At 39.4% G+C, this 26,595-nt stretch overlaps 1 protein-coding gene and 1 non-coding gene across 5 annotated transcripts in view; both read right to left on the bottom strand.

The window, feature by feature from the left end:
* The window catches only part of Diaph3 (diaphanous related formin 3), a 486,098-nt gene that overhangs the window by 325,804 nt on the left and 133,699 nt on the right, over positions 1-26,595 (bottom strand). For 3 of the 4 annotated variants that reach the window (XM_028878991.2, XM_028878999.2, XM_037208361.1), the window contains 4 exons: positions 12,343-12,417; positions 12,188-12,257; positions 7,581-7,717; positions 4,612-4,717 (listed from right to left, as the gene is read on the bottom strand). In XM_028878991.2, coding sequence (XP_028734824.1) covers positions 4,612-4,717; positions 7,581-7,717; positions 12,188-12,257; positions 12,343-12,417 — 388 coding nt within the window. Of the gene's footprint in view, positions 1-4,611; positions 4,718-7,580; positions 7,718-9,545; positions 9,698-12,187; positions 12,258-12,342; positions 12,418-26,595 lie in introns of those variants that run through there. The other variant, XM_037208362.1, reaches the window with a different exon arrangement.
* On the bottom strand, positions 13,931-14,032 carry LOC114699917. Its single transcript, XR_003735614.1, has one exon. It is a non-coding gene; the product is annotated as a U6 spliceosomal RNA (small nuclear RNA).

The raw sequence follows: 26,595 nt of genomic DNA, 5'->3' as shown, positions 1-26,595 counted from the left end.
GTTTGGTGATTTGCTAATATCACCCACACTAGTATATTTTAATAAATGCAAATTACACAGCTAATAGAATAAAGTGGCCATTTAGAACAACAGCTTTATGGGAAAACGTAGCTATATCATTCTAAAATATGTTTTATTTGTGAAAAATTCAGAAGTACACCAGAGACGAGAGTATTTTTCGATACTACTATTATATGCTTGATATGTTTTAAAGGAATAGGAAAGCATCTATCCAGTAATATCCCCCAAAAGTAAATGTGCCTTCCCTTTGTATTTGAGGATGGAGAGGTAGTGAGTTGGCTTTCTAGAAGATGATACCCTTTATTATGGTGGTATTTTATTTGTACTGAAATATGATTTTAATTGTATGTTAATAAATAAAGTTGCCCGGGGGTCAGAGCTATTAGCAAGCCATGGGAAAGCAGGGCGGTGGTGGCGTATGCTTATAATCCCAGCACTTGGTAGGCAGAGCTAGGGAAGTCTCTGTGTGTTCAGGGATACAGCCATCATTGGAGACACACGCCTTTAATCTCAATATCATAGAAGACCTGGAGGGCTGTACATACAGGCAGTGACGGGGCAGTCATGTGGTTGGGTTTACAACCAATGAGAAGGCAGAACATAAAGACTTTATCAAGACAAACACACAGGAAGTAGGTCTCTTTTGGAGAGATAGAACCACCACAGGAGGAAGGGTAAGGTTTTAGATCTCAGCTCTGACCTCTTGGCTTTCTCTTTTACATTGGTTCTGTGTTTCTTATTTAATAAGACGGTTGGTTACATCTACACTTTATTCTTAAGCTTGCCATTTGTTAAGTACTTTATACTTTAGGTTGAATAACCAGAGGCCTCGATCATAAAGTAAAATTTTTGCCAGGTGTAAAAGCTCACACCTTGAACCTTTAACCCCAGTACTCAGAAGCAAAGGCAGGTAGATCTCAAGTTCATGGACAGACTGGTCTACATAGTGAGCTCTAGGACTGTCAGGCCTACATAAAAGACTAGACAGACAGACAGCAGATAGAAAGACAGATACACAGATATACAGATAGATAGATATGATAGTTAAGAAGTAAACCTGGGCTGTGGGGAGATGGCTCAGTGGATAAAGCCCTTGCTAATCTGAGGTCAGCACGTCAGAAATCACATACAGATGGACACAATGGCACATCTCTAACCCCAGTGATCCTACATCAAGTTGGAAGGTAGACAAGGAAGACTCCCTGGAAGCTCACAGGCTGGTCAGCCTGTCAAACGTGAGGGTGAACGAGGAGAAACCCCATCTCAAACAAGGTGAAAAGCAAGGACTGACATGCAAAGATATTCTCTGACCTCCACAAATGTGCTGTGATCCATACAGACCAACAGACAGGCAGACATACAAACAGAACACACACACACACACACACACACACACACACACACACACACACACCCTCCATGTGTGCAAAGCAAACCCATCACAAAGTTATTTAAAAGGGAAAACAAGAATTTAGAGTTCTTTCTACCATCTACTCTTAATCTCTACACTAGAAATTACTATGAATACATTATAAAGAAAGAAAGAACTGGATTTGAATGACGGTAACATGACTTTTCACTTCTTGATGAAAACTAAGCTGTAAAAGCTATGTCAAGAAACTTATTTCAATATATATAGAACATCAAAAACTTAGCAATGCTAATAACTGTAACAAAATATAAATTTACTGCATACCTCATGTAACAGTTTCCTAAAAGTCTATTCAAGTATAAGTGGCCATCTGCACCATGGCAAAAGTCCTCAAAAATTGCATCAAACCCCTGATTAATACATCTGTTAAAAGACCATGTTGCTGCAAGCCCCATCCCCTGTACCAATAATCACTTATCAGCAAACAAGGCAAACAAGTTATAATTTAAAATTTAATCAACTCTAAAAATGCTAAGGGGAGCATCATTTGTATGAGCCAAAAGATATAAAGTCCCCAAATACCTGACAAGAAGCAACTGATAAATAAAAGGTGGCATAACAGTACAATAGAAACACTAAGTGTCAATTTTTTAAATAAAATAGTGATACATATTCCAACATGGAAGAACCTTGACTATTTGGCAGATAAAGGAATCTAGTCATGTGGTAGGCATAGTGGCAAAAGGCTGTAACCCCAGCATTTGGAAGGGTATTTGGGAGGCAGAGGCAGATGGAGCTCACTGAGTTTGAGGCCAGCTTGGTCTATATAGTGAGTCCCAGGACAATCAGAGACAGAGCTAGAGACCTTGTTGTGAAATATTATTTTAAGATGTGTTTGTTACATATGTTTATGCGTGGAACATGTAGTTTAGTGATGCAAAGATGTATTGCATTCTTTTATGTTTCATTTGTTTAACTCTGTGAAGCTGTGTTACTATGCCTGTCTAAAACACTTGATTGGTCTAATAAAGAGCTGAATGGCCAATAATAAGGCAGGAGAAAGGATAGGAGGGGCTGGCAGGCACAGAGAATAAATAGAAGGAGAAATATAAAAGAAGAAGAAAGAAAGAACAAGAGAACAAGGAGAGGAGGACATCAGGGACCAGCTACACAGCTACACAGCCAATCATGGAGTAAGAGTGAAAGAATACAAAAGTAAGAAAAGGAAAAAGTCCATAGGCAAAAAGTAGATGTGATCATTTAAAGCTAAGAAAAGCTAGCATGAACAAGCCAAACTAAGGCTGGGCATTTGTAAAAAAGAATATGCCTCCATGTGTACTTGGCAGCTGGGTGGTGGGCCCCCCAATAGCAAAGGGCCCCTAAAGTGTAAAGAGTTAAAAAAAAAAAAAAAAAAAAAAACAGCCAACAACATCCTGTCTTGAAAACAACAACTTCCTCCCAAAAAAAATCTATTCATATAGAGCCAGGTATCATATGCTCTGTGTATGTGTAATGTCTGGCATACATAAATCTGCCTAGACACAAAGGAAGGGAAATGCCCTGTAGCTAAAGAGAGTGACAAAATTAAGGAGTTATAGAAAAAGAAGGATTTTCTTTAGGAGCACTGAAAAGAATCAAAACTTGGTACAGCTAGAGATATACATCTCAACATAGCAATGACCCAACCCACAAAAAATTCCTATATAGGTAAATTGCATGATATATAGACTTTACACAAATTAAACTTTTTAAAAAATTACCTGAAAACTATTCAAATTTTAATACATGCAATTTTTGAAATGCATTAAAGTCTTAAACTTTAGATGAAAAGAAAATGTAGAATCAGATCAGAGACATTGAAATTGGCTCCAGATGATGAAGGAGCACTGAGACCAAGGGGCAGGCAATGAGCAAAAGTACAGATAAGAAGGAAAAGGAGAGACAGAAAGGAAGAGGCAGGACAGGAGGCAGAAGAGGCAGGACAGAAGGCAGAAGCATGGAAAAAGAGTAAAGCAAGGAGACAGGAATGAAAGTAGAACAAACCTGGTCTGTGAGCTAGCACAACTCTCCAGAATGCTGGTGAGCCCCAACTCCCCACCCTAGACCAGACAAGAGCTACAGTCCTGGCAGCAGGAACCAGCAATAGGGACCATTTATCCTGATCTGCAACCCTGCTATGGCCAAAAGCAATAAACCCAGCAAAAGGGCCACTCCTAGCATGGCATCGGCCATTACAGAACAAGTTCATTAGTTTCACAGTTCAAATATCGTTTTTCTTGAAATACCATGTATAAATTTTAATTTTAACTTGATGTTTCTAAGTTTTAAGATTCTGGTTTTCTATTCCTTTCATGCTTAGAAACAAATCAACAAGAGCTATACTGCATAGAGGCCTTTTTTTAAATATCCATTAAGATTTTACATATAAACACTGGTTTATACTAATTAAGGCACATTTCCTTCACATCATTCAGCACACAGGTATCTAAACAGTGCAGAGTGTTATATCATTCAAAAATCCTTTTAAATTTCCCAGAAGTAAAATCCTAGCTAGGCCCACTGAAGCTTTCAGTCTGGAATGGAGAACTGGATGTGACCATGTCTTTAGGGCTAAGCTGGGTGGTGGCACAGCTATGATTCCAGCAGGCAGGAGAAGTGTCACCAAGTTCATGGCCTATCAGGGCTACATAGAAAAATGATCATAACAATAATAACATCGTTTTTCCTTCTTTTAAACAACAATTAAATAAGTAATATTGTGTTTGCATAGGGAAATGGTAAAATCTAACTACAACTGTAAGAAGGCAAAGACTTTCAAGAATGATCTATTTCCTTGAACGTTGCTATTATTCACAGAAACTCCCAATTTCTGGTAAAATCTACAAAAAAACGACAAGTCATAATTCACATAACTGAGAAATTGCATTAAATTAGAATTAATAACTAAACAATCACAGGACTATTATGACTTGGTTTGTAGAAAAAATCTGTAAGTTTATAGTTGGATAATCAACCTAAGGAAGGACTCAAGGGTATTCACCAAGACATCTATAAGATATTATAAGAATACAAACAAAAATCCTATACGTGCATTAAATATAAAAACTAAAAGGGCATTCGTAGTTCTATGGTGTTTACATAAAAGTCAACCACAAACAGTTCCAAACAATACACATGATATGTCACTCAGAACTAGATATTTAAAACATGACACATACTTGCAGTTGCACTGAATTATGCCGAAGGCCTTCGACAATGGAAGAAAATCTGTCAATTTTTCTTTCTTCTCCAGCTGAAGTCAAGGCTTCTAAAACGTCTTCAAGGCTATCAGAAATTTGGAGTCTATTAATTAAATAGCGAGGATCAAGTAACAAAAATGGCATGCAATCACTTTACCCTGCTAATTAATTAAATGTGTCCAAGCAACAGTGGCATTTAGAAGTAGCTTACTGAGTTCATACCATTATTTTAAGTGCATACTAACTGTACAAATTAGTGAGATTCACTGTGACACTTCCATGCATACATGTCATGGATTTATCAAATCCACCTTCCCTACAAATCCCTTGCCCCACCTGTCCCTCTCTTCAGGTTTTTAACACCTTGCTAACTTCACAATCTTCTACTGTTACATTAGTCCCCTTTCCCCCACTGGTATCCACTTGAGGGAAGCAGAGCATCTGTCTTTCTGTCTGCTCTAGCATGTATTTTGATTTATTTATTCCTGGCCAATACCTTGCAAAGGTGTTCATCAAGCACAAGTCAGGGCTAATTTGAACCATTTTTACCAATACAGGCTCACACTGGATTTTATTTTTACTGTTTTACTGATACATAAAATACATACATACAGGATGATATGACATCTCAATACATGCTGGTGCTGTGTAGTATAAAATCAGAAAAAGTACATATACCTTCCCAAACAACTCATTCTGTCATGATAACAGCATTTAAACACATTTTTCCATAAAAACATACATTGTCATTTTCTAGAATCAAGATACCATGGATTTTAAAACATGTAACCATATGCAGTGTGTATATTATAAGCCAATATAGGAAATTGGGCAGAAAGGTTCAACAACTTGTTCACAGTCTAACATCTACTTCTCCAAAGTGGTGATGCTTGGACGTAAAATCTGGCAGCCTGTGGAGGCTACATATCTAAAATGCTCTCAGCCAACACATAATGTCCCTCAAATGATGAAATTGTGACCATCAAAAACAAATAGTAGCAAAATATAGTAAATAAATCTAAAAAACAGTATTTATAAAAAAGATCATCTTCCTTTTTTAAAAAAAAGTATAAATTCATCATCTGTGAATAAAAATAGCAGCCCTAAACATTATTTAATCACTCTGACATTTATTCCAACGTCAAGAAACAATAAAAATTAAAGAGAAGGCTAAGAATCAAGCTCAGTGGGGGAGGGAGAGGGGCAGCCCAGCATGTGTGAGGCCCTAATTCTGACTCCCAGCACTGAGAGATGGAGGAGGAGAGCAATGTATGAGAAAGAAGATAAAGGAAGAGAAAGAGGGAAGAAAACAGAAAAGGGGGGATAGAGGAAAGAAGGGAAGGACAAAGAAAAACGAAGAACAAAATGAGAGTTTAAGAGGAAGAAGAGTAGAGAGAAACAGAATGAGGAGGAAATAAGAGGAAGGAGGAACTGAGAGAATGGATAGCAAAGAATAAAAGGAAGACAAGAGGGAGGGGTCAGAGTCACACATCAACATACTTGCATGCAGGGCACATACCAACTCTTAGGAAATACCAAATCTACACAATCTTTCTAGATGGAGAATGTACTGAAACTGGATGCCTGGCCTTTTCCATGCCTGGGACAGGTGAGCTAAATGACGACTATAAACACTCAGGACATGCGCATAAAGGACAGGTTTAGAGTGTTGTCTAACTGGCCAACTACAGCCACAGAGTCAGCTCAGTAACACCTCTGGGAGGACTGCCCCAAGGCTGGCTGTCACATGAATGCAGAAAGGACTCGGGCTAAGTTCACAATGTAACATACATCAGGAGCCCTGGGGACTGCAGGCTGAGAAATGCACAGCTTCTACTGCCAGGGAGGAGTTCGTCTCCTAAGAAGAACTTTCTGGCAGCTCTGACCCACAGAAGAATCTAAGCTTGTTTTTCTTCTGCACACATCTTGCTCCACACTCCAACTCTGCCTCTATTTAAGCATAAAGTCAATGTCCAGTACCGAAAATTAGCTACACATGAGATTGATCACTGGACACTGTGGCCAGTATACACCTCGATGAACTCTCTTCCCTCTGATTTTCACCATCAATCATCTCTTTACATGGCTTAGTGGAAGCAGGGCCAAGCCTAGGCCTTTGGAGATCACAGAGCCAGGCTGTTTCAGTTCTCTGGCAACCATGAGCACTGTCTGTTCTTTTGATTGTTCAGGTTTTACCCATTTTTTAAAAGCATCTTAAAGCTTACGTATAATTAGAATCCTATTCTTCCTTAAGGTGGAGGGTGTGTATAAGTTATCATTAGGAGACATGCTGAATAGTTGATTAGGTACAACCTTAATAAATATAGCCAAGTGCCTTGGAAGCTTTAATGTGTTTTAATACTATAACCTATTCAACTCATCACATCTGTCTTACATATAAATTGTCAAAAAGCAATATACTTGCTTTTAGAAGAGATAAGCATGACTCACAATTTCATTAATTACATTTATATATATTATAATAATTAGATAATAAGGGCTGGAGAGATGGCTCAGAGGTTAAGAGCACCGACTGCTCTTCCAAAGGTCCTGAGTTCAATTCCCAGCAACCACATGGTGGCTTACAACCATCTGTAATGAGATCTGGTGCCCTCTTCTGTATACATAATAAATAAATAAATCTTTAAAAAAAAAAAAAAATAAAAAAAAAAAAATTAGATAATAAAAGAACCATTTGCATATTTGCACCCTCTACTTTGAATTTTTAATAAGGGTTGAGCTTAACGCAATTTAAAATAAACATGATGAGGAAATCAGCTGTTCATAGAATTATTTTAGTCCCTAATTCATAATTTGATTAACAAAACGATTGGACGAATATATCACTTATGCAAATAAGAAGCTGAACTGACGGCCCAAACGTATATGAACATTGAAGCTGCGAGCTCTGGCCATCACTAGAGGCAGCAGTCACAGTGGACACTTACATGCTTTCCTCCCCTACAATGCACACTGCAGAAAGCAGCTTCACCACATCTGCCATCATACCCGGCTGCTTGGGATCCATGGCTTTCGCCAACAAGGAAAGACTCCTCTCTTCACTCATGATTCTCTCTAAGCCATACTGTAACATTAGAAAATAAGTTAAATGTTAGAAGTGATTTGGAAATATGGTGCATAAATTTTAAAAATTATATTTTTACCTCTAAGAAAGACAAAGTATGAAGACCTTGTAACACCATAAAAATTGTCCCAAGTATTTGCTATGAGATTCTACCAAATGCAAAGGACCCATGGGGAAATGAAGGATTCTCAACATTAATATACAAAACAAACAGACAATATTAAAATAGTCACAGAGGACAGGACTATCTCTGTGCTGAGAAAGAAAGTTGGTAAAAGAGCTATAGGCAAACACACAGATTAGCATTGTTAGAGATAAAGATAAGATAAACCAAAGTAGGAATAATTTTGTGTCATCTTCATGAAACAAATGGAAGTATTTTAACTACAAGTAACCAGTGTATTAAACTATTATTATTCCAGCATGTAAACAATGTAGAACACTTTATTTTTCTGAAAATTGAAAATCAAGGTGCATTCTATAATTACATGACATCTGAATTCAGACTAGACATATTTCAAGTATTCAAAAACCAAGTGGCTAGCACAAGACAGTACAAATCCAGATCTGAAGAGTATATAAATGCACAAAGGTAAAGAACAATCTGGAAAGGAACTGTGCAAAAACTTCCATAATAGAAATATGTATTCTGAGCCCAATGGTATTTCTCCTCAGGAAGTCAATACTGTTGGAAATAAACACATACATAATGATTTGGGGAAGGATAAAGTTTATTTGCTATAGCCACAATGTCACATCCAATTAGAGGAGAAGTAATTATATTAAAGGCATATTATTTTAAGGAAGTCTATATCTCTTGGCATACCAATAATCTGCATCAGTATAAAAATACATACAATAAAAGACAGCAAATAATATTTCTACCTCCGTGTAATTCAGAAGATCTTTCTAAGTAGTATAAAACTTGTGGATCAAGTCACTACCATAAGTGAATGCAAGAGCATTAATACCAATTACGTAGCTTAAACACAAGTGCTTTATTATAAAATTGCTATCTTTAAGTTTATTATCACACATATAAGGATTTATGTAAAAAGAGAAAGAAGCTAGCAAGCCAGACATTGTGCTAAAATGGTGCATTTCCCGGAAAACAGCATGGTGAAGAGGAAGGACTGAGGGAGTGCAGCAGAGGAGCCAAGATCCCAGAAATGGGAGTGGTCCAGGTTCTTTCTCCTTACTAATGGGAGAACATTTACCGACAATTAAACTAGTCAGAACTAAAGGCTCATTTTTCTGATGTTCTGAACTATTTCATAACTACAAGCTGAGACTTCAAAAGCTGACATAGAGCTAAAAGCCCACACTATGCCTTGGTAGTATTGCAGAAAATTGTCAGTAATATAGAAAGCACCATTTGGACCTGACTCAGACAGTCAGAGATCAGCAAGGACCAACAGCAAGCTCTGTCCTAACAGACTTGCTGGCTGATGAAAGCTTGTCTCCAGTGCCTGCCTTCCACATTCATAACCATGTGGCGTTCCCAGGCTCAAAACAATCTGGGATGTACTGCATGCAGCCAGACTGCCTACCTTTCCCATCCAACCTCCTGATACTAATTACTGTTTGGGAAAGCTGGACTATGAGCACACTCTGATCTCATGCTTTGACCACCAGCCTGTGACACCAAAGGCATTTTCTCTAATGTAAAGGAGAAAGAAAAAAAACTAGAGGAGTAGAATGAAGCCAGATTACCACTTTTCCATAACTATTACTAAACAGGGAACTGCTATATACTTCAATAAAATTATGTATGCAAAGACTTAGAAAAAAAAAGAAAGAAAATGACTATGAGAAATTGTTCACTTACCAGTGCGAGCATCAAAGTGCTTTTAATGAAGGCTTTTACAAGTGAGAGAAATATCACCAATTTGGGAAGGTCTAAAAAATATCTTTCCTGAATGTCAGGACCCACTTGGGAGAATATGATAACTAGCCTGTTCTTTACCCAGGACCAATGCTATGTTCTATTTGCATTCCACAGGTCTATTGTTACCTAACAGAATTCCAGGCTGCTAAAGATGATATGTTTAGGGAAATACTCCCATCCCTGAGAAGCCACCCAACATCAATACTCTATGACTACCTGGGATAAGCAATGATTAATGGTGAATGTACCCCAATAGTGGGGTGATTATGAGTGGTGAGATGGCTTTAACAGCAAGATTCCCATGTCAATGGGCACACACTCAACCCCTAAACCCCTTACAAAAATGAAGTCTTCCTTTGATTGCCTCTATATTTTAAAATATACATTTAAAAATTACTTTTTATCTATATTTTTAATTTCATATATGTGTTTTGCCTGCACATGTGTTGCTGTACCACTTTCAAGCCTGAATTCTCAGAGTCTAGAAGAGAGAGTCAGATCCCCTGGAACTAGAGCTATGGATGGTTATGAGTCATTATGGGGGTGCTGGGAATCGAACCGGGGTCCTCTGGAAGAATAGCTAATACTCTTCACAACTGAGCCAACTCTCCAGCCCTAAAAAAAAAAATACTTCTAGCTCCATTAAATGTATTAAACAATTCTTTTTCATATGATGCCACAGCCATTCATATTAATAACATAATTAATTGCTGATAGCAAATAAAAAGGCTGTATTTTCATCATCCAGTGGAATCCAGTGAAGATTTCATAGAGATGATGACAAAGTACACATCTTATAGCTGATTAAATGAAGCTTAAGAAAACTAACAACAACCTTGGGTTGGTAACCTGACCAATCTTTTTGGATAATAGAGTCTAGATATTAAAATATTAATCCCAAGTGTCAGCAACTAAATTTTGTGCCTTCACTAACCTATATGCCACTATCAAATTGAAAGGAAGTATTTTATGGCTCTACATAAACCAACTATGAGAAATAAAATCTACTACGAAATAACAGATTGCATAAGAATACAAATTTATAAATGTTACCCTCAAACTCTGACTAAAACCAAGTAGGGAATGTAATTTTCTGAACGCTAACTCATTTGAACCATCAGTCTTCTCAATTTAAATTTGGTCACATACACCCCTTGGTTTGAAAGAGGCACACGCGCATTTCCTTCCTGTCAGCTTCATACCACCAGGAAAATTCTGCTACTACAGCCTCCCTTTACAAGGGCCTCTGGAAAGTAGCTCAACCTGCATGTTGGGAAGGGCTCTCTCCATGAAGTTTCTCATCCTTTCAGTGCCTACTCTTAAAGAACATACAGATAGCCTACCTCTCATAACAAGCATAATTCTCCAAAAAAAGAGCTGTGGGTTTACTCTTCAGGCAGTCTCCTTGGAAAGTATCAGAGTAGGCAGAAAGTAAACAATATTCTGTGCATTAAAAAATAGAAGGCTGTCAAGATGACTGAGCATGTAGAGACAGACACCTGTCCCCAAACCCGAGGACCTGGGCTCAGTCCCTGGAACCCAAATGGTAAAGAAGGAGAACTAATTTCCACAGGCTGTCTTCTGACCCCCACACTAACACTGTGGTCAAGTTCAAGTTCATGGACACACATAAACACAACATAAACAGAAATTTAAAATAAGTAAACAGAAAACTCAACAGATTGCGTTCACATAAGACAGAAATAATTAGAAAACACAGTTGCTATAATAAAATTAAATACTAATAATTTAAGCCTTTATATATTTAACCCTTTGAATGGTTATTTTTAAAGAAAAATGCAAAATATGCTACATTAAAAATAGCCAAACATGTATAGGTTTTCTATGTAACAGTCATCACACATCACACCACCATAGGTAACCTTTGTTGCCCTGAAGTCTAACGACTGACATACTTATCCTTACATCACACATCATGAGGTAGTTGAGTTTACACTCAGAGCTAAAGAAATGACAGGAAATGATGCTAAGATCAGCAATCACCAAAATGGGGCTGACTGGGAAGTGATGGCCTAGAGTCTTCTGTTTAATTCAACTGTACTACACGAATGCTTTACACTACACACCTTTACTACACCAATGTGTCATATTATGCTGGCTCAATAATAAATGTATCACTGCTGCATTACTAAAATCTCGCGTTTTTATATATTAATTTTATCATAGCTTTTAAATTCTCAGGATATGAAACATGGGTCTTCACAACCTGAATCTCTGTTAACATATATTATGACAGACTATTGTTATTAATAGTGTAGTATATTAAAGCCTAGGTCCAGCTGACTGAAAACATCAAAAGAGGGAGAGAAGCAAAAGAAGGATGAAGGTGGAGAGAAGAGGAGGGGAAGTTCGTTCCTCTGCAGGTGGGGGTGGGAGGGGGGAGGGGTTCCTGTTTCAGGGGTGAGCGCGTTCACCTCCCAGCTTCTCCTAAGATCCCCTGCTCCATGAGCATTGGAAGCAAACCCCTTGTCATCACATGGCATGAGAGTAGAAATCTCCACGGTGAAGCTCTAATTCATGGAAGAATCTGTGGTGAGCAAATAGCAACTTCCCCTGCATACCTGTGTGTTCATCAGGGCTTTCAGACACTGAATGACTTTGTGCTGATTCTTCTTTACAACTCTTTCTTGCCTGTATTAAACATAAAATAAAACAATATTGGATTACAGTTGGAAATTCTAACAAAGCTTAATTAAAAGTTATTAACAATACTTACATTTGCCCATTAATCAGTTTTTCCAAAATGTCCAGTAATAATCCTAGTCCCTCATGGCCAAAGCTTTGCACCCAACTGTAAAACAAAAAAAAAAAAGATAAGATGCATGTTAAGTTGGTAATTTAGTGAAAAAAGAAATGCTATATGTCTATAACTATTTTAAATTTTTTAGAGTCATGATCATGACTACAATATAAGCATAACACTATGTAGCAGGAATCTTAAAGGTTCTTATTAATAAAATCAAACCTTAGACGAGTTATTGGGGTCCATGCTGGTAGATCAGAGACAGAACAAGCCACAGCTATCTCACCTCGCCGGATCCTCAGCTGGTCTTGTCTCCTCAGACTGGAGGCCTCTGAGTCCTCATCCGGAATGTGTCTCAGCTGAATTACTGCTTAAAAGCCTGAAGCTTAACCAGCCACATGCTTAACCAGCCAAAAGCTTAACCAGGCCAAAATCTTCTAGTTTCTCATCCTCACGCCTTATATATCTTTCTGTTTTCTACCACCACTCCCTGGGATTAAAGGCTGGCTTTCTGGGATTAAAGGTGTGTGTCACCATGCTTGGCTATTTCCAATGTGGCCTTGAACTCACAGAGATCCAGAGGGATTTCTATCTCTGGAATGCTAGGATTAAAGGTGTGAGTGCCACCATTTTCTAGCCTTTGTATCTAGTGGCTGTCTGTTCTCTGACCCCCAGATAAATTTATTAGGGTACACAATATTTTGGGGAACACAATACCACCACAACACTAGATACAAAACTGTTCATGGTTCATATACCTTGACTGTAAGAGTTGAGGAATGATAATGGTATAGACGGCATAGGCCACCATGGTTCACTCTGGCTTCTGAGAGCTGAGCGAGTCTCTGCCATGTTCCATGTTCAGCATGGTGGGAACTAGGAGTCCTCCACGGACCCAAGTCCGTATACCAAAACCTTGGGGAAACTATCAAAGAGAGCTTCACTCAGTGCAGCCACTCACTACATCTTCACACCACTAGAGCAACCTCAGGCTGAGCTGTAGCAAACTCTGGGAACATCTGGGAATGGAGGGGGAAAACTACAGAGGAAGGAAAAGTAAAGGAAAAACCAGAGGGTGGATGTGGACTGAGACTAAGAAAAAGATAAGGGGCAAAATTTATCAACACAATGGAGAGGGACATATTAGGAGGGCTTCCCAGACTACTAAAATGAAGCTCTGTAACTATTAGGAATATCCTAAGGTTCAAAGTTCAACTTCTTGAAAATTAAACATTTTTCATGGAAGTATTTCCATCATAACTGCATGTTACCTGACCCATGAATCAGTGATGCAATCATGATGTTTAGAGAAGTAGGACGTTACTGGCACTAGACAACATATGTTGATTACAGAAAAATCACATTGAAATGAACAGCACAAGTTGTAATCTGGAAAAACAGGTCAACACATAATATAATGGTAACTCTGTATCCCAAAAAAGGCAAAAAAAAAAAAAAAGTAGGATTTCTTTGTGTATATTTCTTTATGTGCCTCCTTTCCTGTTTGATTTGCCATGTGTATGAAGAGTAAAGGCTAAAAATAGACTTTTATCAAATAATCAAAAATAGGCACCATGGAGCATAAAAACAAGTCACATGCACAGGGGCCATGCTAATCTTCTCTGTATCGTTCCAATTTTAGTATATGTGCTGCCGAAGGCCCCAGATGGAGCGCTGGGAGTCTAATTATCGAGAAAGAGGAGGGTTTATATGAGCGAGAATTGTTGAAACCAAGGTTGGATAAAGCACAGGGACAAATAGCCAAACGAATGGAAACACATGAACTATGAATCAAAGGCTCAGGGGCCCCCAACTGGATCAGGCCCTCTGAATAGGTGAGACAGTTGATTGGCTTGATCTGTTTGGGGGGCATCCAGGCAGTGGGACCAGGTCCTGGGCTCGCTGCATGAGATAGCTGTTTGAAATCTGGGACTTATACAGGGACGCTAGCTCAATCTGGGAGGAGGGGACTGGACCTGCCTGGACTGAGTCTATCAGTTCGATCTCAGTCCTTGGGGGAGGCCTTGATCTGGAGGTGGTGGGAATGGGGGATGGGCTGGGGGGAAGGGGAGGGGGACAGGAAGGGAGAGAACAAGGGAATCTGTGGCTGTTATGTAGAACTGAATAGTATTGTAAAATAAAATTTAAAAAAAAGTCACATGCAAGTAAATATTGTCACTTTCTCAAATAGGCTACAAAGCAACTTCTCCAATGAAAACAAGCAAAAGCTAGAGTGACCACAGCATAGTATTACCCTAAAAACAGAAAGGTAACTGACAGGAAAATTGTATAAAGCCTAGAGGTGACCCTTTACTTTCACAACTGACTAGGAATGGATTCACGTGTTTGAATGCTTGGCCCGTAGCTCTATTAGGAAGAAGTTTGTCACTGTGGGGGTGGGCTTTGAGGTCTCATATGCTTAAACTACGCCTAGGATGGGACACAATCTCCTTCTGCTGCTGCGGATTAAGATGTAGACTCTCAGCTCCTTCCCCAGCACTATGTCTGCCTGCATGCTGCCACGTTCTCACCATGCTGATAATGGACTAAACTTCTGATGGAGGCTTTAAGCCAGCACCAATTAAATGTTTTCCTTTATAAGAGATGCCATGGTCATGGTGTTTCTTCACAGCAATGAAACCCTAATTAAGACAGAAGTCAAGAGATTTTGCACAACCGTCCTAAGCACATGGTGGAGGGGAAAAGTCTTCCCATAAATGCAGCTGGGAACCTTGACATCCATGTGCAGAATGAAGCCAGATCTTTATCTCTAATTAGTTGCAAAAGTTGACTATAAATCATTTAAAGACTTATATGTAGGAGCTGAAACTCTAAGTGACTGTGTTACAAGAAATAAGAAGCACTTGAGGACACTGGAACAGCAAGACTTTTTTGTAATAGGTTCCCAAAGGTACAGGAAACAAAAGAGGAAGTAACAAAATAGGATGTCATCAAACATAAAAGCATCTGGACCACAGCAAAGGAGACAAGCAGCAGAGCAAAGAGACGGTCAACCCACTGAAACAAAGTATTGGCGAGTAAGATGTTACACCAGAGGCTAAGACCCACACATAGAAAGGGCTCCCAAAACTAAACTGCAAAAAACAATAACCCGATTACAGACGTAAATGATACTTCTTAAAAAAAAAAAACGAAGAAATAGCCAACAAGTAAATGAAACATGTTAGCATGATTAACAGGGGGGGGGGGGGAGACAAGAGGAAGCTAAAGTAACATATAGAGCCATTCCAGTAAGAACAACTCCTGACAGACACAACAAACACCATCTGTTAAGGATATGGGCTAAAGGGAAGGCTTGCACACAGCTGGCAGCAATGTGCATAAGTACAGCCATTGCAGGAAACAGCAGGAGGCCTCTTCACCATTTAATAAACTACAGTATGAACAATCAGTTATGAACCATCAATTACAATATTAGAATATTCTCCAAGGGAAATAAAGTTGACCAGTCAGAGACATTTGCACTCTCGAGTTTACTGCAGCACTCTTCACAACTACCAGGATACAGAAGCAACTAAGTGCCCAGAATCTGATTCCTGGATGAGGAAAGGTGGTGGACAGACACAGCAGAACATTAACCAGGCATGAAAAGTGAAATCTTGGTACTTGCAATAACATGGGTAGACCTGGAAATCCTTATATTAAGTGAAATGGGTCAGGCACAGAATGGTAGGCACTGAGGCATCTCATTTGTTAGTGGAATCTAGAAATGCTGATCAAATTCAACCTAAGGCACTAGGGGTGTCTATCAGAGTGGAACAGTGGGAGGTATGGACAGTTTGCTGAATGGGTACTGACAGAGAGGAACAAGAGCTTCTGGTGCCCTGGAGGGGGTATAGCTAACAACTATCTGCTACATGTCTCTAAAGTCAGAAGAGTTTTGAATACTGGTACCCAAAAGAAATGATTAATGTTTGGGGGACAGATGTTCAACCTGACTAAATATCGCACAGTGTAGATAAGTAGTAAAACTGCACAATACACCCCATTACACATATAGTTTTCATGTTCCAACAGCGTACGTTGTTTGAAATTCATCTTCTGCATTTCACACTGTGGTCACAGCCTCACCACCTGTAGTTTTCAGAATTTCTGACATCCCAAAAAGGCAAATGAATTTCTGCATTGCACATTTCTTTGCATTTACACTGGCAGTCTCCAGTCACCCTATCTGCCTCATCTCTTCTCTGTCCAGTGAAAGCCACGAAATACCTGATTCAACAATGCCGGGAACAGCAAGGGCACTCCCCATCAAAGACCGAAGACCACTATTATGGCTGAGATGAGGGAAACAGCTAAATAAATGCTACTGCTTTCAAACGAAGCTGCTACTTCAAAAGTGAAGAGTTTACTTTCTCCTATCAGCTACAGACAGATTACCCACAGGCATTTCAAATCTGGCTTTCATGTTTCATGAAAATACCTGCAGCATCTGCTTAGCTGTTTCCCTTGTTTACATCTTATTCTGTATTTATGCTTATTTCACAGGCACTGCAGAAGCTTGAAATCAAACACATAAAGAGTAATTTGTAAGCTTTACTTGACCGGTATTGGGATGTGGGGAGTCTCTTTGCTCATCGCAACCTCTTGGTTAGTCTTTCCCAGTAGGCCTTCAGTATTTTATTTAGAGTGGATTTTCAACCATATCCATATTAAAAGGTATATCCATAAAGAGATTCTAAGGGTGATACAAATGATCTGAGATTATTTATACCATTTTTACCTTCAGTCCCTGACAAATAGTCACTATTCACAAAACTGCCTTAACCATAATATACAGAGTAACTTTAAATTATGTTAATGTAACAAAGACAGTTGCATGTAATATGCTAATGGTGTGATGAAGGGTAGAACTTAGGAAGCATGAAAACCATATGCAAAACAAAGTTCTCAGATCTGAGTAATTAATAACAGAACATAACTATGTAAACTTTATCAACCCTAACATAACAATTATAACTAGAAAAAGGGACCCACAGTTCTCAAATCAACAATTTCTAGATATCCCAGATATGTCTTTTCTAGACTACATGGTTGTTAAATTTTTCAAGCACTCGTATATATTACATATAAACTAACAGTCCATGAAACAAAACTTCCTAGGGTGACAAGAGAATAAGCAAATCTCAAATCACACTACCTTAGAATCTTTTCATTATGGGAATTAATGTATGAGCAACAACAAAATCAAGGCAGACAAACTGTAAAGTTAGTAACTGAATACTGTAAGGCATAATACAGTAACATGTCAGCCTTACAGACGTCTAAGAAAGAAACTGCTTTGTCTTGTGTGTGGTTGTTGTCCTTATTTTTTGAAATATAATTACATCATTTTCCCTTTCCCGCTCCAACCCCTTCCCAATGTTATTTTTGTAATTCTTTGAGGATTTCAAAAGTGGATTTTGATCATCACACCTCCCCAAACTCCTGCCAGCTCCAGCCTCCCCTCCCAGCCTGTGCCCTCCTTCTCCTTTCATTCAGTCCGTCTGTGCTGCCCGTCTAGTCTTTGGGGGAGAGTCATCCACTAGGGCAGAGCAGGCCAAGAACAGCGAAACGTTTTATGCTTCTTTCCATGCTGCCTTTTCAATGCGTAATTCTATCAGTTTTCTATTTTAGTCTAAGTATTGTTATGTGGTAAACATGTACCTAACAAAGCTACACTTTATACGCCATAAAGGATATTTTTTTAAAAAAATGGAATGGATACATGGAGTGACAGATAAAGGAGAAAGAAACTGTTTAAACATTAAAAACTAAAGGAAGTATTATCAGGAAGGGCAAATAAAAATATACACAAAGTCAAACCTGATGTAATGGCACATACTCCCAGCACTGTAGTCAGACTCTATCTCAAGAAGTACAGTTAGTTCCCTTTGTGACATTTGCATAAGTATTTGCATCCACTGTTATAATACTTCTCCTTAGCAAACTCTAGGTCACATTACACTCCAATTCTAATTCTTTTTCTCAGTCATTATTTGGGGACAAAAAAACCACATCTTCTGTCTTCTGGAAGATAAAATGAGGTTCTGTGTATAAAGCTCTGTAGTACTGGCAGAGGATAGTTGAAATCCAAAAATTTCTAAAAAAAGGGAAAGTTTTTCATCATTTGAGAAAAAAACCTGGAAAAGCATTACTAACTGATCTAAGATTGATCAGTCTTCAGGAAACACAAGCAGCAAGCCTTGATCTGCCTGGCAGCACAATGCCATCACATGTCATCTAACTAAACTGCAGCTGAGGATGAATAAGCAACAGGTAAACATTGCTTCTTCATGAATGAAATTTACAGAGAACATTAGGACATCTGCGATTGTAAGAAATGCTTCAAAGTAGAAAGAAAATGCATGTGGTGGATACTAATTTAACCTGCCTCTACGATTCTGTAACAGAAGATGATCAAAGTCTCAAATGCCTTGAGGAAAGCTACATAAGGCCATGTAGGACCTGCTGGCAGGGTCTCCGTGTGGAAGAAGGGATGAGAGGAAGAGGTAGAACCCTTGGCAGACACAGAAAGAGAAGGAATTGGATGCCAATTCTCCAGAATTGGAGTTCAAACCACCTTCAAATATTTAGAGGCAGTCTAGGTCAAAAAAAGTAGTAATTGCTTCAAAAGACACAGGATGAAATCCAAAGCATATAAAGTGGTTTCTGAAACTTGCTTTAGGAAGCAAATATACCCGTTCACCTCAATGGACAGTGGGGACAAAAGTCAGATCTCAGACTGGTCACACAGAAATTCACAAAGCATCAGCTTGTGATGTTTGAAATTACTGTCTCTCTTACTATGTGTGTCCTTAGGAAAGGAAGGACAAATGTATCGATTGCATTAGATAAGATAAGATAATCTTATCCAATGCAATTTTCTTAAAGCTAGGAAATATTTCTCATTTGCCTGAACCTGGTGATGAGTTCAAGATTCAACAAATAGTTTAGAATAGAATGGAGGAGCTTTTGTCTACTGCTCTTTCAGAAGACCCAACTTCACGTCCCAGTACCCACACCAAGTGGCTCACAACTGCCTGTAACTACAGTTCCAGGGGGATCAAGGGCTCTAGGCTCCCTAGACACCTGTACTCACATATGCATACACACATACAATTTTCTTTAAAAAAAAAAATTAATTAAAGATAAAAATTTTAAGATAAAAAATCTTGAAAAGGTACCTGTAAAATGAAATAGAGCCATATTTGGTTATTATAGTAAGAAAGGAGTTATGTAGTAGGAAGTTAAGGCCAAGTACTGTAGCACCTCCTCATGCTGGTGCCCATATCTGTACCTTTATTTTATATATGAAGTGGACAGCACAAGGAAATACCGTCTTTGTAGCAATACTGAGCTTGTCCCAGCCTTGATGCTCCAAACATCAATTCAGCTTTCAGATCGAGTATGCATCTACAGTGAACCAAGAATGATGGATCTGGAGTCACTGTACTAATTCACATTTTTAGACTTGCCTGACTGCTGCTCACAGGGTGATGTTTCGTTACTATTAAGTTATGTTCAAGTGTTCACTAACAAAGGCAGCCAGCCCTTTTTAAGGGGCTCACTGTGTGCATGATTCTGCATTGGGTATGAGAAATACCAAAATGAATAAAATATGTTCTCTGCCCTTGAAGCGATCAGAGACTAGTGGCTGAAACAAATGCTGAACAAAGTTATTTCTATAATGTAGTAAGTGTCATCACTGTGGTACTATGCCAACAGAAAGACGTCGAAGTAACTGATGACTGACCTAAGTAGTGAAGGTTAAGTCACAGAATGGGAGGTTTTTATGCAGGTGAAAATATGCACAAAGGCATTAGCCATAAAAGGAGTTCCAGTGATGAATACCACAGCAAGCTCTTATCAGAAAGGACACAGATGGGCACTGAGCACTAGAATTAAGAACTGTATATACCACACCATGGATATCAGAGAGCCACCAAACAGCTAGGCATGTGGGGAAGATATTAGGGGTTTAGGGCTTCAGAAGATATGGCATGGTCCAGAGGGAGGATGAGTCTGATCATCCTCCAGTCAAAGCATTTAGCTGGCATGAAGGCAGATTGCACAACACAATGGAGTCTGATGCAGAGTTGCAGGTAGAGAGACAACCTTGTTCAAGGTCCCTGTGAGAGAAGAAAGGATGAGGCAAGAGGGGTAGTGTGTCACCAGGAAATGGGTCCAAGCCTGGCAAACATCACCTAAGTAGACTGAGGAACTGTGTTTTTCTGCAGTTCTGCGTAAGGGAGGTTTCAAAGGCCCTGTGGACACTATTGGGCTAAGGGCATCTGGAAAATAGAAGGACCTGGTTAGCATGCAGCCTAACAGTGATGGAAAAGAACTGAACACCAGTTCTCTGCCTATGTGACCCCTATCTACCTAAAGACATATGCATCCTAACACCAGAAACTATGAATATACCGTAACATACAGGCAAAGAGGATTAAGGTTATCAACAAGATAATCTTTGAATAAAGAGACTATCCCTAGATTACCTAGTTGGTCCAGCCTAATTTTATGACACTTCAAAATTATGAGTCAGTAGAATTAGAAGGTCAAAGTGGAAAATTCAAAACAGAATAAGGAATCAACCCACCTTTATGTGTTATAAGTGTGGGGTGTTTCTCCATTTACTTGAATTCATTGTTTCACAGCTTTAAAAGTACTGAACTCAATTCTTTAGAATTACAATATTTAAGAAATTATAAGTGATCTTTTTCCCAAGTTAATAGCTAATACATAGATATAAAATTGATTTTTATATGTTCACCTTGAATCCTTCACTGCTGCAGAAATTACTGATAAATTCTAAGAACACTTGGTAATTTTGAAATTCTCTTTTTAAACAATCATGCCTTCTGCAAACAGAGACTTTCGTCCTTCCATCTGTAATCAGTAGGCTTTTCATTTTCTACTCTTGCCTCTGTGTTCTGAATGTAACCTACAGCATGGTGATGAATAATGCAAGTAGGTACCATTGTCTTATTCTCAATCTTAAGGGGGAAGGATTTAATCTTTTATCATTAAATGTCATGTTAAATGTAGGGGGCTTTTTGAATTCTTTATTTTTTTATTTAATGTGCATGGATACCTTGCCTACATGTATGTCTGTGCACAACATGCATGCCTGGTGCCCATGAAGGCATAAAGAAGGCACCAAATCTCCTGGAACTGGAACTGCAAACGGTTGTTAGCTGCTATGTGAGTATTCGGGATCAAACCCAGAACCTCTAGAAGAGCAGCCAGTACTCTTAAGCCCTGAGCCATTTCTCCAGCCCCTTTATGAGTAAGACGTTTATCACTATCAAGTGGACCAAGTTACTAAACGTATTACTTCCCTAGAGCTATGACAATAAATCAAGGGAAAGGGGGTGGTTTAAAACAACTTAGCTATTTGCTTATGCAAGGTACATTCTATTGATAAACTGTTACGTGTTGTTTAGGCTCACTAAAAAGTTGCCTTTTGAAGCAATGCTCTCAATTACTCATGTTAGACCTAAATATTTTTGGTTTTACAGTTTTATAAAGCCCTTTATTTGGGTATGGGCTATGTCCCCTCCAAGTGTAAAAGCATCATGTCTGTAAAAATAACTGAACAATAACCCATTTAACAAATGTAAAAGGATAGAGATAGAACTCAGAGGGAGAGTGTTGGCCTAGCATGTATGAAGCCCATGTTCAATTCCTAGCTCGATAAAAATCTAAGTGTTTCTAGTGGAGGAGAGAAGCAAGAGGTGCAGCCATCTGTAGAGAAGCTCATCTGTACAGAAAACACTCAATCGAAAACTCCCAGGGACTGACAGTCTCAGCTTCCCCAGTGCTTTTCTACGGGATGCTGTCACCACCAGTGGGCTGACATTACTCTATAGTTTACAACTTGTTCTTTTATTTAGAGGCCTCACCAAAGGGGACACACTGCTCTTCCCAGGACTCTGAGTTTGAGCTCCATCTGGCCGCCATCACAGTGCTTCCCTGGTGGCTTCTGCTTGGTGTTTGTATGCCCCCTCTGGGGATATTACCTTCCTGCTGTGACTTTTTCTTTTGCTTGAAAGCTTCACTGGAGGGGACTCTCCCTACCCAGAAGTCTAGCTGACTAGCTCAAAGAGACTTCCTCAACCAGTTTCTACTGGCTAATCTGAGCATTCAATTGGACTATGTTTTGCTATCTGTCTGTCTATCAGTTACTATTTATTATACTGTGTTAGCTTACTACACAGTCATTCAAAAGTCACCCATTCGAAACCAAAATTATGTATATCATAAATCATCCTCTGTACTCAGAAAAAGTGTATTTCCAGAGGGTTCAAGTGCAAATTAAGACAGCTTATGAAGATTGTTTCTCCATTCCCAGAGAGGTTACCAGCTTTGCTATTCCTATTCCTCAGTCGCCAAATGAGGACACATTCAGTCAAGAGCTCTGCCAGAGTCTGCTTTTCAAATATTGTGATAAAACATTCCAACCAAAGCAACTTGGGAGAGGAAAGGGTTTATTTGCATTACACATTCTGAACACAATTCATCATTATGGAAAGCCAGGTCAAGAACAGAACCTGGAGGCCAAAACTAGAGCAGACACCATAAAGGAATGCTATAATTTAGCGTGTTCCCATGGCATGCCAGTTTGCCTTTTTATACAACCCAGGTCCACCTGTCCAGAGGTAGCACTGTACACAGCAGGCTGAGCCCTTCCCACATCAAACATTACTCAAGAAAATGTGCCACACGCTTGCCTATAGGTCAATCTGATGGAGGCAATTCCACAACTGACAGTCCATCTTCCCAGATCACTGTAGCTGGTGTCAAGTTGACAAGCTCCATCATGCTTCCACATTAATTACATCAAAATAATCCTCTTTCTAAATAAGTGAGACATGGAGATGCAAACACACATTGCCAATGCACCCTCTATCCTACTTTTTCTGGGATTTTTAATTTATTTTTTAATCAACAAGTGTTAGATTTTGGTCAATGGTTACTCTGGAATAGTCCACTTGATTATATAACTTTTCTTCCTTGTCTTAGAATACAGTGCATTGGCTAACAATTATTGTATACGTATTTAAGATGGACATTGGTCTATAGACTGACTATTCAGTATACTTCATTTTCATATGTGCATGGTCTTCATCTGGTTTAACTATCAGATAATAGCTAGATGAAATAAACAGAAGTGTTTCCTAATGGTCCACTTCCTTGAAAGCCATACAAAATTGGTATTAATTCTTCACTAAATGTGTGATACATTCTCCAGAGATATCATCCATACTTGAACATAATAATCCTTCCTCCCTCTCTCTAGCAGGATTCTCTGAGCTCAGGCTAATGACAGGATGTGGGTCTCTATATCTGTATCCATCAGTTACTGGATGAAGACTCGAATAACAATTAAGGTAGTCAACAATCTGATCAGAGGACATGGCCAGTTCAGGCTACATATCCACCATTGCTAGAAATCTTAGCTGGGGTCATCCTTGTAGATTCCTGGGAGTTTTCCTGGCATCAGGTCTCTACCTGACCCCAAAATGGCATGGAATGTGGTTTATCTTGATAAGCGCTTCATAGTCATATTAGAGGAACTCTTGTATCATTGTTTGGTTGAAAGGACTTAAATTTATGTTTTATATTCTGTCACTTAAAGGGGTTGAGTCCTACATATTTGTTAGCTTTCAGCCTCATCCTGTTTGTGTTCCACATCTAGTTACCTTGTGCTCCCCCACCCCATGCCCCACTCACTTGCCACCACATCCACAGAGAGAAAAGAAAAAAAGGTATCCACACCCAACAGGAGCACAAAATAGCATCAGACTCATTGGTATAGTATCGGCTAGCTGCCCAGCACTGTGTGCACACCTCTCCTGACCCCACGGGCTGGGAAGCACTTGCAGTGTGGGAGCTTTCACTCCGCCGACTTCCCAGGCATGAATCCTGGCTTCTTACTTGAATGTCTGGTATTCACCTGCACCTGGCTATGGATTTAACTGTTATTTCCCTGGGTGAACTTCCCTGATCAATCTGTAGTCAAGGAGCAGCCGACACCGAGTCAGTTCTGTGTCACCGTCTCTTTTGTGTACTCTGTTGCTCACCATCTACACAGATCAAGTCAGCCCCCATCACCTCCTTCAGAACTCCAGACTTCTCTAGACAGGCCTGAGAATTGACCTGAGCAGGGCTAACCACGGTTGTTCCAGTCAATACCTTTTCAAGTGGCGTAGCTCCACCCACTATTCACACAGGACTTTGCTGCTTCACTGAGAAGAGTAATGCTCTAAGAAGTGAGTTACCTTGGCTTTTTCTCAAGGGAGCATATCCCCCTGTGGATATTCATCCCTTTACCAAAAAAAAAAAAAAAAAAGTACTATCTTATTCTTGAAGGCTTGATGTTGCACAAATCCTAAATGGTCTTATAATAAAAACCTAGAGCCAGATATTGGGGTAAACGCTGAAAGGAAACAAACCACAGCCACTTCTCACCTCGCCAACTCCACAAATCCTCTGACTGAATGCGCCTGAGTCCTCAGCTGAAAGGGCGAGAATTCTTGTCTCTGGGATTAATGGTGTGCTGCTTCCCAAATACTGGGTTGAAGATGTGTGCCACCACTGCCTGGCTCTCTTTCTCTCCTAGACTGGATTGATCTCAAGCCCAGTGTGACCTTGAGCTCACAGAGATCCAGACAGATCTCTGGCTCCCAAGTGCTAGGATTAAAGGTGTGTGCCACCACCGCCTGCCCTCTCTGTTTAATGCTGTGGCTGGCTCTGTCCTCTGATCTTCAAGCAAGCTTTATTTCTTAGATTACAAATGTATCACCACAGCTTTGAACCCTCAACCACCAGACTAATCCGAGCACCTATCTGGCTTGTACTGTAATTCTCTCTAGCATTTGTTCTCCTACAATTCCCTTAAATAAACCCGTGCTTGCACTTAAACTTGCACTTATACTGCCTCTCCAGGAGCTGCAACACCTAAGCAGTGCACACAGCTGCAGCTTCGCTACAACCTTCTTCTCTAAACACTTACCAAGCACTGCCCAGATCTGGTTACCATCACTGTAGGCTCACTCTGAGGCTGCTGTCTTGAGGCACCCTGCAATGCACAGCTCTGTGCTCAGACTTCACCAGCTGCCACCCTGGAATAACACACTGCACTTCTACCCCATCCGTCTTCTTCCCACTTGGCCTGGTCTACACAGTGTCCAATAAGAAACCCATTGCCCTGGAAATGGTTTTCTCTAGCAGTCCTCTCTTTCTGCTTTCAAGACTTTGAGTCATACTTACTTAATGTAAAGTTTCGTAACTGCTTTAAAGGTTCTTGTTGGATAATTCTAGGATCTTTGCTATCTCGTGATTTTTTTTTTTTCTTCATTCAACCTGGAATGTTCTGGTATGACAGGTTATACTAAAATGTATTAAGACTCTGCATCTGACTTAAATTCCTATTTTAGCTGATTTCTTATAGCACAACACCAGTGAAAGAGGAGGAAGACCTCAACTGCCAAGTAGAAATAGAATTTCAAGCTTCCGTGTGTACACCATAGACAAAAGAAGAGTCCCTAACATGACTGGGAATTTGGCTTCCATGGACTGCTCTCCAGCAGGAAGGAGCAAGACTGCCTTGTTAATCTCAGCCATACAACATCTAGTGGCAATATGGAAACGGGTTAAGAGGACTGATACAATGATACTAATGAACTGAGCTGGTGGAATGGGTAGTGTCCAGTCTAGTGCAGAAATGAAGGTCCAAGCTCCCTGCTCTATGCTGTTTCACATGTGAGTAGGACAGAGCCTTGGGTATCTCTGTAGTATTTTTCAGACAGATGCTTGCAAAAGGCTATCTGACCTGGCCAGAGGAAAGAGATAAACCCAATTAAAGAAAACTAGACCTACAATCAATTTGGAAAAATATTCCTGTATGTTAGATATAAAAATGTAGATTGTATTTCCTATTTTATTTTAAAATGTTTTTGGCTCTTGTATATGAAATGTATACAAATATATGTACCTATGCAAACATTCTTAACCACCCTCCACCTACTGAGATACCTCAATTACTGGTATTTCTAATATGTATATGAAACATTTATTAATGCCTGTGGCCCAACAAACATTCGAAGCTAATGTTCTAACACATCCACATACTTTAGCTCCCCCCAAAAGTCTTTGGGGTTTGTTTCCTAATCTGTTCTTTAGCAATTATGCTGCTGCTGCTGCTTTATATATGTAAAT

Source organism: Peromyscus leucopus, chromosome 9 (genome assembly GCF_004664715.2).
Source record: "Peromyscus leucopus breed LL Stock chromosome 9, UCI_PerLeu_2.1, whole genome shotgun sequence".
Lineage (NCBI taxonomy): Eukaryota > Metazoa > Chordata > Mammalia > Rodentia > Cricetidae > Peromyscus > Peromyscus leucopus.
Note: the sequence above shows the minus strand (reverse complement) of the source record. Positions and strands in the feature narration are given on the sequence as shown.